General features: G+C 43.5%; 2 protein-coding genes across 3 annotated transcripts; one reads left to right on the top strand and one right to left on the bottom strand.

The window, feature by feature from the left end:
* The first annotated feature begins 3,527 nt into the window (after window positions 1–3,527).
* Window positions 3,528–10,194, top strand: LOC109754338 (CMP-sialic acid transporter 4). The gene is made up of 16 exons (XM_020313246.4): window positions 3,528–3,823; window positions 4,484–4,752; window positions 5,236–5,352; window positions 5,611–5,667; window positions 5,945–6,022; window positions 6,537–6,581; window positions 6,705–6,764; window positions 7,238–7,360; window positions 7,479–7,556; window positions 7,797–7,866; window positions 8,364–8,471; window positions 8,596–8,729; window positions 8,816–8,892; window positions 9,164–9,212; window positions 9,302–9,359; window positions 9,867–10,194. The coding sequence occupies exons 2-15, from the start codon at window positions 4,582–4,584 to the stop codon at window positions 9,344–9,346; spliced, it is 1,212 nt and encodes a 403-aa protein (XP_020168835.1). The 5' UTR covers window positions 3,528–3,823; window positions 4,484–4,581; the 3' UTR covers window positions 9,347–9,359; window positions 9,867–10,194.
* Window positions 10,195–10,290: 96 nt separating this feature from the next.
* On the bottom strand, window positions 10,291–12,785 carry LOC109754339 (PTI1-like tyrosine-protein kinase 3). 2 transcript variants are annotated; one of them, XM_020313249.4, is made up of 6 exons: window positions 12,313–12,785; window positions 11,828–12,199; window positions 11,461–11,746; window positions 11,195–11,327; window positions 10,750–10,836; window positions 10,291–10,653 (listed from the first exon to the last, which is right to left on the bottom strand). In XM_020313249.4, the coding sequence occupies exons 1-6, from the start codon at window positions 12,425–12,427 to the stop codon at window positions 10,537–10,539; spliced, it is 1,110 nt and encodes a 369-aa protein (XP_020168838.1). In that variant the 5' UTR covers window positions 12,428–12,785; the 3' UTR covers window positions 10,291–10,536. The 2 variants fall into 2 exon arrangements, with proteins under 2 accessions (XP_020168838.1, XP_040255306.1); XM_040399372.3 differs by lacking the exons at window positions 10,291–10,653; window positions 10,750–10,836 and adding an exon at window positions 10,867–11,130 and having other exon boundaries at window positions 11,177–11,327; window positions 12,313–12,653.
* Between the last annotated feature and the right edge of the window lie 1,235 nt (window positions 12,786–14,020).

Genomic DNA, 14,020 nt, shown 5'->3' with positions numbered 1-14,020 from the left:
CAAACATAGTCGTCCAATATATCAATCTTTATGTCTCAACTATTTTGAGACTCCTCGTCATGTCTGTGATCACATTCGGGACTCCGAACTATCTTCGATACATCAAAACACATAAACTCATAATACCGATCGTCATCGAACGTTTAAGCGTGCGGACCCTATGGGTTCGAGAACTATGTAGACATGACCGAGACACATCTCCGGTCAATAACCAATAGCGGAACCTGGATGCTCATATTGGCTCCTACATATTCTATGAAGATCTTTATCGGTCGAACCGCATAACAACATACGTTGTTCCCTTTGTCATCGGTATGTTACTTGCCCGAGATTCGATCGTCGGTATCTCAATACCTAGTTCAATCTCATTACCGGCAAGTCTCTTTACTCGTTCCGTAATGCATCATCCCGCAACTAACTCAATTAGTCACAATGCTTGCAAGGCTTATAGTGATGTGCATTACCGAGAGGGCCCAGAGATACCTCTCCGATACACGGAGTGACAAATCCTAATCTCGATCTATGCCAAGCCAACAAACACCTTCGGAGACACCTGTAGAGCATCTTTATAATCACCCAGTTATGTTGTGACGTTTGATAGCACACAAGGTGTTTCTCCGGTATTCGGGAGTTGCATAATCTCATAGTCAGGGGAACATGTATAAGTCATGAAGAAAGCAATAGCAATAAAACTCAACGATCATAATGCTAAGCTAACGGATGGGTCTTGTCCATCACATCATTCTCTAATGATGTGATCCCATTCATCAAGTGACAACACATGTCTATGGTCAGGAAACATAACCATCTTTGATTAACGAGCTAGTCAAGTAGAGGCATACTAGGGACACTATGTTTTGTCTATGTATTCACACATGTACTAAGTTTCCGGTTAATACAACTCTAGCATGAATAATAAACATTTATTATGATATAAGGAAATATAAATAACAACTTATTATTGCCTCTAGGGCATATTTCCTTCAAAATCTAACATCAATGTGCTTCGTTCTCTCATGATATATTGGATTCTTTATAAGACATATAGCACTTTGACTGTCGGAAAATATGGTAGGGCAAGATAAATCTCCATAAAGCTCAGCGTACAAACCTCTCAACCAGATAGCTTATTTGCATGCCTCAGAAATAGCCATATACTCAGCATCAGTAGTGGAACAAGCCACAATAGACTGCAAAGTTACTCTCCAACTCACATCACAACCACCAATGGTGAAAATTAACCTGTGAGTGATCTTCTCTTATCCAAATCACCAGCAAAATCAGAATCAACAAAACCAATAGGTCCATCTCTAGTTTTCCCAAACTGTAAATAAGCATTAGAAGTACCTCGTGGGTATCTGAAATCCACTGAACTGTTTTCCAATGCTCTTTTCCAGGATTAGTCATCTACTGACAACACTCAATGCATATGATAAACCAGGACGAGAACAAACCATGGCATACATAAGTGAACCAACTACACTTGAATAGGAAACTCTAGACATGTACTCAATATCTACATCAGACTTAGGACATAAAGCTGATAATAATTTGAAGTGTGCAGCTGATGGAGTACTTACTGGCTTGGCATTATGCATATTAAAACGACGAAGAACTTTATCAATATATCCCTTCTGACTTAGATATACTTTTTCAGACGGTCTGTCTCTGGATATTTTCATGCCAAGTATTTTCTTTGCTGCACCCAAGTCCTTCATTTCAAATTCATCACTCAATTGCTTCTTTAGTTCATTAATATCTGACATACTCTTTGCAGCGATTAGCATATCATCAACATAAAGGAGCAAATAAATAGCTGAACCATTGACACTTTTTAAATAAACATAACTGTCATAATTAGACCTTTTGAAACCTTAAGAGAGCATAAATATGTCAAATCTCTTATACCACTGTCTAGGAGATTGCTTCAATCCATACAGAGATTTCTTTAACTTACAAACAAGTTTTTCTTTTCTAGGAATAACAAAACCTTGAGGTTGTTTCATATAAATATCCTCTTCTAATTCTCCATGTAAGAATGCATTTTGAACATCCAAGTGTTCAAGCTCAAAATCATTCATGGCAACAATACTGAGTAAAGTGTGAATAAAGCTATGCTTCACAACAGGAGAAAAAACTTCATTATAGTCAACACTTGAAATCTGGTTGTAACCTTTAGCAACTAACCTTGCTTTATATCTTGGCTCATCATTAGGAGAAACACATTCTTTCCTCTTGAAACCCCACTTGCAACGAATAGGTTTCTTCTTTCTAGGTAATTTAACTAAATTTCAAGTGTCATTCTTTTCAAGTGATTCTGTGTCATCATACATAGCGGTCATCTACTTATTACTATCATAAGAAATAATAGCAACAAATAAAGCAAAAGAAACAATATTACACTCTTCAATTAACCTTTCAGGTTTATTAATACGCCATCTAACTCTGTCACGTGCGAGATTCCAACCGGGTGGAACGATAGGCTGATTTGGAGTTACATGTTCGACAGGTTCATCTTGTGCATTGACATTTCATTACCGGATGTATCACCTGAACTGAACCAATAACATGACGTAGCGTGCAAGGTCTACATCCTATGTGGGGCGATAGTCCGGGCTGTCCCCAAGCCGGTGTTGTCCCTCATGCCCGCACGCCAAAGCTTAGAACACCCTGCGCGGAGGCAGCTTGCGAGCTGCTCCACCCTTCATCGCTCCGAAGGTCTCACCAAAAGCTTCCACAACTTCAAAAAGATCACCAATTTGTATATCACGTCAGCCGGATGCTTGAAGAATTTACCCTCTATCAAAGCTTTATTACGAGTGGTCCACAAGACCCAAGCTATTGCCGCAAACCCCACCCAAGCAGTCTACGTCCCTGACCATGCGAGGGTTTGTTCAACCGAAAGACATCCGAGAAGGATCCCGGACTCCACGTGCAACCCGTCGCCGCACGAAGCACGCTCCACACAAAACGGGCAACGATGCAACGAAAAATATAGGAAGTCACTGGCGACTGGTTTCTTCCATTCGAACAAGCCGCCGTTGTAACGTTGCAAACCTCTCCAACATCGGAGCCAACCTAAGTTTATTGATCCGCTTTGCAAATTGCACTATCTTAGTCCTTTTACATAGGCATGTAGTAATATGCTTTTGCACCTAATACGTATTTTGAGTTTTACATTTGACCATCGATAATATTAATAATGTATGAGATATATGTCACAGAAAGTATACCGTCAAATTCATATTTAGAAGGAGTTTTCAATAGTATAATTTTTATAGCATACATTTCATCTATTGTCGATCATATCGTTGGATCAAATCTTGATATAGAGTATGTATCAGGCTATATGTGTTTGGATGGAGGGCATACCTTTATTCACATCCATGATCTATTTAAAAAGAAAGGATTGAACAAAATAAATGCATTCCAATGTAGGCTGACTGCCTGACTACAAGAAAGATGTAAAACTCGGGGACTTTCCAACATTTCCTCCAACAAAGAGGAAGGAGGTCAAAACAAATCCCGAAACGCATAAATAAACCGGAGGCGCACCCGCCTTCCTCCCGTCCGTCACGGCCACCTCCCCGTCCACGGCTCCACCTCCGCGCTCACACCTCCCTTCCCTGTTCCCTCCCGCCCGCCCAAACCCGAGATCTCGCAGCGCCACCCGCCGTCCCTTCCACGCAAGCACTCGTCCGGCTGCCGGGAGCGTAGCCGAAGCAACCCGGCCGCGCCCAGCCGAGCCGGCAGGGCCAGATTCCCGGTGCTCCGGCGGGGCTAGATCTGTGAAATCCCGCCCGCCGATCCCACCTCCCCCGAGGTACAGTCGAAGGCACGAGTTCTTCTGATATCTTCGTTGTCCTCCTCATTTCTGCGATGTTGGAACTTGTTTAGTGTACCTTGTGATCCAGTGGTGTAGGTAGGTAGCAGCACGCGGTTGCTCTGCACCTGATAATGACTTAGTAGCTATGCTGCATGTTTTTTTAGGAGTTTTGTGATCTGTCATGGGTTAGCTAGCTAGCTTCTCATGGGGGATTATATCGGGCTTTGGGAGTTAGTACGTGTTTTTATGTTCACGGCCATGCTATTTTTGTTAAATTTCATTTCTGCTCTGATATACGTGAATCTGCGGAATGTTGTGAATTTGGACGGAAAGACTAACTAATATCACCTCTGTTCCGAATTATAAGGCGTTTTGAATATTTCAATATGGACTACATACGGACTGAAATGAGTGAACAAACACACTAAAACATGTCTACATGCATCCGATTCAAACAAATGTTACTCCCTCCGATCCATATTACTTTTCGATTAAACGGTTGTATCTAGACGTATTTCAATGCTAGGTACATCCATTTGAGCGGCAAGTAATATGGATTGGAGGGAGTAGAACTTATTATTTGGAACCGAGGGAGTAGTAGTTACTCGGTTTGCAGTGATTAGTTTGCTCATTTTGAATTTTTTGTCTTGGACACAGGTGTGCGCAGGGAATCCTTACATGTCACCGCTATAGAGTGATATATATCTCTTGCTGGTGCTGTTTGTGGTGCTGCTAGTCCTGGTTGGTTTGAGAAGATGCAGAGGAATGGGGTGATGGAATGCAGCGTCTGCCACTCCAAGGTCGTGGCGGGGACCCCCAGGAGCATATCAAGGGCATACGACAAGCACAAGAGCAAGATATCGTCCAAACAGCGTGTGCTCACCTTCCTTCTTGTGTCTGGGGACTGCGTCTTGGTCGGCCTTCAGGTATTCATTTTCAATATGATAGTTAACTTCATATCCAATCAACACCTGTTTGGATGGGATTGAATGCGTCATATTTTCACGGGAAAATGTAACATGATAATGGGAATCCAAATCCATGTTATGTGCTTCTTCTGATAGAGCATGGTTATGTCTTTCTTCTAGTAATTTAGGTTTGCTTGTGCTCTCAATTTGCCGGAGATTTTTTTTCTGAATTTCCCAAACACGGCTACCATCTGCGGACTTCATGCTATAGTGTTGTCATAAGATTCAATTGTTGTTTCCCTTAAAAATGCATTGTCAACAATTTGCCAAAAAGATATATTGGCAGATCCAGTAGCGTTTCACCTAGAGTAAATACTAAATCGGCTAATGGCTACCTGTACATTTGTAATGTGGAGTTCGTACAAACATGTAGTCAATCTGTAGCGTGTATCTGATTGCAGACAATTTGCAATTGTGCTAATATTTTACTTTGCTCTGCAGCCTATCCTAGTCTTTATGTGCAAGGTTGATGGGAAATTTCAGTTCAGTCCCATCAGTGTTAACTTTTTGACGGAAGTTACAAAGGTTTTCTTTGCTATGATAATGCTAATAATTGAGGTTAGTTCTTGTCCGCCTATATCCTTTCCTTGCTTGTTATCTGTGTTTCGGTCCTTGTATCTGTATCTGTATACTATCCTGCTATGAACTATCAACTTTTTTAGTGCATCGTTGGCAATACTGGCAATGGTAATCAAAGTGTTGTAGAAACAATAATTTTATTTTTTATTACATCGGCAGTAATGAGTTTATGCATGTGTGTGTTCTATTGTGTTGAAGGTGTTACCCCCCTAATGTTGTTGCTTTTCTATTTGACAGTCTAGAAAACAGAAGGTTGGGGAGAAGTCACTTCTCTCAGTTTCGACCTTTGTACAGGTGATTTATCTTTTAGAACATAGAACGCCTTGCACTCTTTTGTTACTGTGCTCAACATGCACAAAATAATTGATGTTGCTTCCGCTTCTAATGTTAAACCACATGTAGAATGTTTCTATTTGTTTTCAATTCCTTGGAACAATTGGTGCTCATCTCTTTTGTTGTTTTTATGCCCAACCGACTTGCTTTCAGTTTTCATGTATCTTATTTATTTATTATAGCTCCGTACCTAGTATGGCAACTAACTGCTTCATCTGTCAATTCCTTTCTTGTATAGGCAGCCCGTAACAATGTACTCTTAGCTATTCCTGCTCTACTATATGCCATCAACAACTACTTAAAGTTTATCATGCAGGTAAATGTTCATTGAACTGGCTGAACTCCCATTCTTCTGTGCAATGTACTTGTATTTTCTCCAGTAAATATTTTGGTACTCCTGATATTTACGAAACCTACAGTTATTTTGATGTAGTTTATCAATTTACATGTACAAGACGATGCATCTTTGATAATTATGTTACAGTGTAATTAAGTCTGTCACGCCTTGAGAAGGAAATTCATTATCACCTTCATTTGGAAGGATCAGACCATACATTTTAATTAATGAATTAAAAAATTCACTTCAAATTTAATATTCAGTCAGCTGGATTCATATCAGTTCTGTTAGTAACTTGTATCAACCAAACAGCAGGATTTTTTTGGTACCAACTTGTACTCTTGTCCTTCGAGGATTTTCTGATATTCTTTTAGTTCTGCCTTCTTTTAGTTACAACTATTATATTTTTTTAAATGGCTGGGTGCATCCTAGATGCAGAGGCCGGAAGTGATTCTTCTGTCATGTAAAGTATCTTATTATACTTCGGATGCAGTTATACTTCAACCCCTCGACTGTGAAGATGCTAAGCAACCTGAAGGTACTCATTTTTCATGTATTACCATGTTCTCGAGCTTAGCCATGCAGTGTCTGCGAATATGTGCTTACATATGTTTGGAAAATGCAAAAGTGTTAATATCATACTTGTTTCTACACAATCCAGGTACTCGTCATAGCTGTACTCCTAAAGTTTATAATGCGAAGGAAATTCTCTATAATTCAGGTGAGGCTGGCATTGCAACTATCTATATATCTTTACTAAATTACAGTTGTATACCGATTCATGCTGTTGTGTGCACCTGATAATTTCTCTTGTTTAGGTGTTTCTTAAATAGAAAAGGCATTAATGGCTTAGGGTGAATATATTTGATTTATTTCCATTTAATAACCTTTTTGAATTTTTCAAGTCATTAGGCAAGTTGCACTTCTTTTGTCAAAGTTTTATTCTCCCCTTTGCTTACTATATTTCTCATGACCTCTGTAGTACTAATATAAATCAGTTGCCACCAGTGATGGTTGCCATTTTCAGCTGCAATCCTGAATTGGCTAAAAATGAACCAGGGTTAATACTGCAACTTAAATTAAATCAAATATAGGAAGAACTAATGCACACAAGTATGTGTTCTGCAAACGCTGTAATTCAAATGCTTTCAGCAATATTGATAAATAACCCCATTCTTTTCTGATAAATATTAGTGGGAAGCCCTTGGCCTGCTGCTTATTGGAATCAGCGTGAATCAACTACGCTCAATGCCTGAGGGCACCAAAACTTTTGGTCTTCCGGTCACCGCAATTGCATACATATACACACTAATATTTGTAAGTTTCTACTGAACTGTTTGATCTTTATACTTATCTTCTTTGTGTTGCTTCAGATGACTAAACCATTATTGGATCCAGAGTTCATGCATGTATATATATGTATGTGAAATTGTAGGTTACTGTCCCATCATTTGCCTCTGTCTACAACGAGTATGCATTAAAAAGTCAGTTCGACACAAACATCTATCTTCAGGTAATTCCCACTAAGGATTGTCTTCCAGCTCTTTCAAATAGTAATAGTCCATGTGCATAATGCCGTACTATGTTCTCTGCCTGAAAACAATAAGTGAACATCCTTATCATGTCATTTTTATGCTTACCAGTTTGGTGCGCTTGCATTCAACTGTTTAACATAATATGCACTTGCCCAATTTCCACTTTCCTCTGTTTTTTATTCCTTCCATTCACCCTAACTGTTTAACATAATATGCAGAATGTGTTTCTGTATGGTTATGGTGCAATTTTCAATCTCCTTGGAATCCTAGGGACTGTCATAGTTCAAGGTAACCATCTTATGTGAAAAGTGAAAACTTGCTTTCATTGACAACAAATAAGGGTGTTATTCATTAAGACTGTTGTACTATGAAGGTCTATATGTGTGTGGCTAGGAGAATAGGATTCCATACAACACTTGCTGAGTAGTTTTTAGGTTTTACAAACCACAGAGGTGTGGTACACAAGCTGGGGTTTCTGTTTTACCTGCGAGGTTACAAAGCAGGCAAATAGAATGGCTGTTTAGTGCTTGATATGTTGATCAAAATCTTGTGCTGTGAACTATGGTCTATGTGGTTTGAGCATCATTAGGATCTTGCAGAAATATCCTAATTTAGAAAGTCAGGAACTTAAGCCATGTGCTATTGCACATTGTTGTTAACTTACTACATATTTGGACACCAAGGAGTCATTTCATGAATACCCCATGGCGTCTTGTGTTTTCCTCTGACTATTGGCTATTGCAGCATTAGCTATGTATAATTTAAACTTGGCCCATGTGTTGCAGGGCCAGAGAGTTTTGATATCCTTCGAGGGCATTCAAGGGCCACTTTTTTCCTCATTTGTAACAATGCTGCGCAAGGAATTCTCTCTTCATTCTTCTTTAAGTATGCAGGTAAAGGATGATCGCCATTTCATTCTCATATACCATATTATTTTTACCTGTCCTTGGCCCTTCGTTCTGAAATCTTCTTTCATAATCTCATATTTCCATCTGATTAACTGAGATCACACTGCAGACACAATTTTGAAGAAGTACTCATCAACAGTGGCCACAATTTTTACTGGGCTAGCATCTGCTGCATTTTTGGGACATACCCTGACTATTAACTTTCTATTAGGCATCTCAATAGTGTTTATCTCAATGCATCAGGTGATTGTTGTTTCTTATTCTTTAGCTTGTTGTGCCAAGTTGGTCCTGACTCTCAACTGAACTTATATAAGAGCTATTTCTTTCAGTTTTTCTCGCCACTAGCCAAAGTCAAAGATGACAAACCAGCTGGAACTTTAGAGTTGGGAGATGCACAGAAACATAGGTGAATATTTCTCTTGCCTTGTTTTTCTATTCTATATTAATGTAATATGAAGTGAAAGTGTCAAGTAGCAACCTTCGAATTTCTAATTTCTGAGAGTTGCAGTTGAAGTTCTTGTCTGGTTTCTTCGACTTGGTGCTATTTTCATACATTAATAAACTGTTCTATTGATTCTCTCTGTTATATTGATGAGCATATTGACTGGTGATGGCATGCATTTGTGTTCAGAAATATTTCCGAACATCTAATCTGATAAAAAAATTCTTCTTGGCAGGTCATCCGATTCTTCTTTTGTAAATATGACTGCTGGTGCTGCTGATGATGTAAGTGCTACATCGTTTGACTAAATAAAATCTGGGATAACATTCTTCTGTTAGTATTGACTTATTTCCTGTGCTGGCCATTTTCTCAGGCAAGCCACATTAGCGATGATAGAAAACCATTGTTGCCAATCTAACACTATATTTGAGGTGAGTCTCATACTTTTGTTTTTCATCTCGAGATAAGTTACTGTTTTACTTTGTAAATCATGCTGTTGCAAAGTTCTGAACCTTGAATACGATAGTTTGGAAATGTTCATTTATGTTAGCACACCACTTAATTGTTTGTCAGACGAAACAACCAATTTGCTGCATCTAGAGTTTAACCATATTGCAATCAGTGTTTTACAGCTTTGCTTACATCTTCAACATGTAGCTATCGTGGTTGGCATCTGTCACGGCAGCCAGTATAGGAAAAGAGTTCAGGGCCGTAACAAGTATTACCTGAACATCTGTTATCAATGGGCCAAACGTAACCTAAAGTGACCCCACTGGCTTACAGCAACCTAATAATTTGTTTTGTTTGGCAACAGAAATAACTTACTTTTGTTTTATTAATTGGTGTTATATTTAGCACACGTAACTACAAATCCTTAACATATAAGGCACCTCATTCTCAAGAATTTTGATGAACCTGTTTCCCTTTTTGTTATGCAGGTAGGTATAGAAGAAAATTCTTTTTGCCGCGAACCACAAATATTTGTAGCATGGTAGATTAAACCAAATGCTCTTGTAAACTGTAAAAGGAAAAGAAATATTTATATGTAAGAGGCCATCCTATTCTTTCTTTCTTTTTTGACCCCAACTTTTCTGGGGGCGACAAATGAGGGGGTGGTACACGCTACTTATTCTACACAAATTCACTGATGATATACGATAGTTTTTCTCATGCGCCTTTTGGCTAAACTGGTGTGCTCAATGTTGTATCAAATGTATATCCATCTGTACTCACCATTATTAAATGCTGCATATCAGATTTCCCTGACGAGCTCAGTGCTCTGTTTATTATCTGCCCACAAACGTTTCTTGACGGAAAGACTGAAGGAAAAAACAGTACTCCTATCATCTATGCATGTGCGTGTGTTTCTGAAACGAGCATGAATAAATAGAATGCTTCTGTCGACGGGCTACAGGTTTTTTCTTGCGTGGCACGAGCTGCTACTCAAACATGGCTGGCAAGCTTACGAAGTTCAGATAACACATCCAGTGCCTTCCAAAAAAGTTACAATGGTACAGGCAACTACACGTGCACGGTGATTCTAAGGAAGAACCACTGGACGACGGCAACGACTTCTTCCCACACGTACCGGCTGGTACGCGCACATCATCAGACCACGCCCTGCTGGTCCCGTACGACGGCGTAGTTGATCACGCGGGCGATGGTGCCCATGGACGGCCGGTAGGTTGGGTCATACTGGAGGCACTGCACTGCGATCCTCCCTAGCTGCAAGGGGCACCAAATTTTGCAGGCCTTGTTACATTGGGCTACAGTGAGATGGATTCAGGTAAACAAATGCGAGATGAAACCGTGTGGAGAGACCTTGAGCGCTCCGGTGGCAGGGTACTTGTCGCCGAGCCTCGGGTCGATGCATTCCTGAGCTCTGTCTTCAGTCAGCAGCGGAGATGCCTGCAGGTGCATCGGTAGGAGCAGGAGACTCATCAAACTTTGTTTCCAGACAGAATGAAAAATGCAAATGTGTGTTGCCACGGTAACTTAATTCTGTCTTGATTGCATTGCTCTTTTTTATTAATAAAGCTTATCAATTCTAGTTAGAAGCTGTGCAAAGGAAAAGAGCAAGAGAAATGTTACTTTTCATTAACTTGAACTGATGGTATAGTTTGTTTGTCAGATCAGAAAGAAGAAAAAAATGATTAGTCTGCATCAACCATCAAGTGTCTGTTAAACCTTTTCACCGACCGATTGTTGGCAGTTTCTTAGCTTGGCAAATAGTAGGATGATTATGGGACTGAGAAGCATTGCTCACCCAGTTGACTAGGCTGCGCTGCCCCTGCGGCAACGTCCGATCCAGCGGCTTCCTGCCCGTCAAGAGCTCCAGGAGAACAATGCCGAAGCTGTACACGTCGCTCTTGTCCGTCATTTGACCGCTCATCGCGTACCTGAATGCCCAGCCAAACCAAGCAAATGAAGCAATTGACACGTTCGTCAAATTCGAATACGTGGAGTAGTATAATATCAACAAGGGCGCCGGCGGCGAGATGAGATGAGATGATGTAGGGTTAAGGCACGTACTCGGGCGCCTGGTAGCCGAAGGAGCCGAGCGTGTGCGTGGAGCGGTTGAGTCGCGCCATGTCGGCGGCCTGGCTGAACATGTTGTAGTCGGCGATCTTGGCCCTCATGCCGTCGAAGAGCAGCACGTTGGTGGAGCGCACGTCCTTGTGGACCACCGGCGGCGACGCCTTCTCGTGCAGGTACTCCAGCCCCCTCGCCGCGTCCAGCGCGATCTGCACCCGGTGCGCCCAGCTCAGCACCGGCCTCTCCTCCACCTCCTCCCGCGCCCCCACGCCCTCCCTCGGCCCTGCGTGTCAGTCACTCAGTCACTCAGTGCATAGCTCAAGGTCGATAATGGCGTGGGGTTTTGCAGGTCGTGCGTGCGTACCGTGCAGGGCGTCGTGGAGGGTGCCCATGGTGGCGAACTCGTAGACGAGCACGCGGAGGTCGCCGCTTATGGTGTAGCCGAGCAGGCGGACGAAGCTCTCGTGCCGCAGCCTGGACGCCACGGCCAGCTGCCGGCGGAAGACGTCGTTGGAGGCGTGCTTGGACGTCTTCTCCAGCTTCTTCACCACGGCGAGCCTCGCGCTCCGCAGCGTCACCTTGTACACCTTGGCGTACGACCCCTCCCCGATCAGCTTCTCCCTGTCGAAGGAGCCGGTTAGCTCGTTCACCTCCCGGAGCGCCACCGCCGGCACCTCGATGGCGCCCGGCTCCTCCTCCGCCGCCGGAGCGGCGCCGCGCGATCGTTTCCGCTTCGCTGGACACGACGATACCAAATTTTTTAAATTAGTTGTTGCGATCGATTACATGGACGGACGGAAATTACCGTTCAGCTTGGGAGACGGATGGAGCAACTGAAGAAGTAATTACCGGGCTCCATGGGGTAGGAGTAGAGATCCTCGGGGGCCTTCCTCCCGACGCAGGACAGGCAACCGAGGTTGCCGCCGTCGCCGAACAGGCTCTTGACGCTCTCCCACCACCTCATTGCCGGCCGGCGGCACACCGCAGAAGAAGAAAGGGCTAGCGCCGGTGCAACTTTGAAGAAAGCTTGAGGCGACTGACTGACTGACTGACTAGTTGTTGTTGTTGTCTGCTCTTGTATCGCAGGGAATCTATCGACACCGAGCTGCTGAAATTTTCCTGCCTACCGGCCTGTGGACGATATGGCTGCAGGGAAGCTTACGGCGACGGGAAGTAGTGGACGAAGTTCCGAGACTGGGAAACGGTCGAGCAGGTGATATGTAGTCCAGTCGCTGGGAATAGCGTGACATCTCGCCGCGGACTTCCTCGCGTGCGGACCCGCCCGGTGGACGTACGAGTAGCAGTAGACATGGCAGTTGGACGAGTACTCCAGTTGGACCGAGTCTCCGCTGTAGCTAGCTAGCTTCATGCACCCCAACGCCCAACGCCACGGTGGCTGGCTAGCTCGGTCACGCCCCTGACCGGATCGGAAGGTGGCGCACGGTCGCCGGTGTCGCTGTTGCCGGTCGGTCTTTTTGTTATCCGACTTTTATGAGGAGATATATCTGAACGCGTTTGAAATAATATAGCGAGTGAGGCGTCGCTGTTGCGTGAGGTTGCGGCGGCGTTGCACGTCGAGTTCCGGTGTGCGCACGAGGGACGTCCGGGCGCGGTGGGCGACCGGCCAGAGATGCTCCGGCCGCACGGCACGTCTCGGCTTGCCGTACCGTCAGGTGCAGGCAGGGTGTTCCCGGACGCACCTCAGCCACAGCCGCACCGCAGGTTGAACCAGTTCCCTCTATCTGCCCCTGCCGCGGGCCGCACGGCGGTGTCATCGCCTCCCGCGCCGACGGTAGTTGCGTAAGCGTGACCAGGCGCCCGGCTTCCAACCGCCGTCTGCTCGCGTCTGTGTTTTGACCAAAACCCATGATTTGAAGTACGTATATGACACGCCTGCCGACCCGACTCAACGCGGCCGCTGCATTTCTAGCTGGAACGTCACAGGGTAGACTTCGAACGGCCAAGGCCGAGACCAGTGAGATAATCGCTAACAAATGCTTTGAAAATCATGCACCATCTCGCTTAACTTAATGGGCGCGTGTTTTTTTAAATAAAATTCTCCTCCTTAATGTCCATTTTAAACCCTGAACTCGTAGTGGTTCGGCGGAATGAATCTGAAAGTCGGAATCCCGGTCGATTGCACCCTAAACTATGCAATCCCGGTCTAAATCGAACCCTGATACCGTTTGAGCATAAAAACGTTGACATGGCAGGGATTCGTCCAGCTGGTGGGCCAAAGAGCGGCAGCTTTGACTACGGTGCGCACCCGTCCTTCGTGCTGGGCTAGCCCATTTGTATTTTTCAGTCTATCAAAAATGTTTTTCTGTTCTGTTACACTGCTAAAAAAGGGTACGCGGCGCACACCCGTCCTCCGTGCCGGGCCACCCCATTTGTATTTTTTGTCTGTTAAATATGTTTTTCCTGTTACATTGCTAAAAAAAAGGTGCGTGCGCGCACCCGTCCTCCGTGCTAGGCCAGTCCATTCTTTTTTTTTGATAAAAATGTCTTTTTTCTGTTACACTGCTAAAAAACGATGCGCGCACAAGGTGATTTTAAC

Source organism: Aegilops tauschii, chromosome 2, assembly GCF_002575655.3.
Source record: "Aegilops tauschii subsp. strangulata cultivar AL8/78 chromosome 2, Aet v6.0, whole genome shotgun sequence".
Classification (NCBI taxonomy): domain Eukaryota; kingdom Viridiplantae; phylum Streptophyta; class Magnoliopsida; order Poales; family Poaceae; genus Aegilops; species Aegilops tauschii.
The sequence above is the reverse complement of the archived record's forward strand: the minus strand, read 5'-3'. Positions and strand labels throughout refer to the sequence as shown.

Bases quoted from the DNA above. Each gene is read 5' to 3' on its own strand.
- LOC109754338 (XM_020313246.4), top strand. From the start codon at position 4,582: ATGCAGAGGAATGGGGTGATGGAATGCAGCGTCTGCCACTCCAAGGTC. The intron at 6,582-6,704 runs GTACTCATTTTT...TACACAATCCAG, and splicing joins AGATGCTAAGCAACCTGAAG to GTACTCGTCATAGCTGTACT. The intron at 9,213-9,301 runs GTAAGTGCTACA...CCATTTTCTCAG, and splicing joins CTGCTGGTGCTGCTGATGAT to GCAAGCCACATTAGCGATGA.
- LOC109754339 (XM_020313249.4), bottom strand. From the start codon at position 12,427: ATGAGGTGGTGGGAGAGCGTCAAGAGCCTGTTCGGCGACGGCGGCAAC. The intron at 11,747-11,827 runs GTACGCACGCAC...ACTGACACGCAG, and splicing joins CCTCCACGACGCCCTGCACG to GGCCGAGGGAGGGCGTGGGG. The intron at 10,837-11,194 runs GTGAGCAATGCT...ATGCACCTGCAG, and splicing joins AGCGCAGCCTAGTCAACTGG to GCATCTCCGCTGCTGACTGA.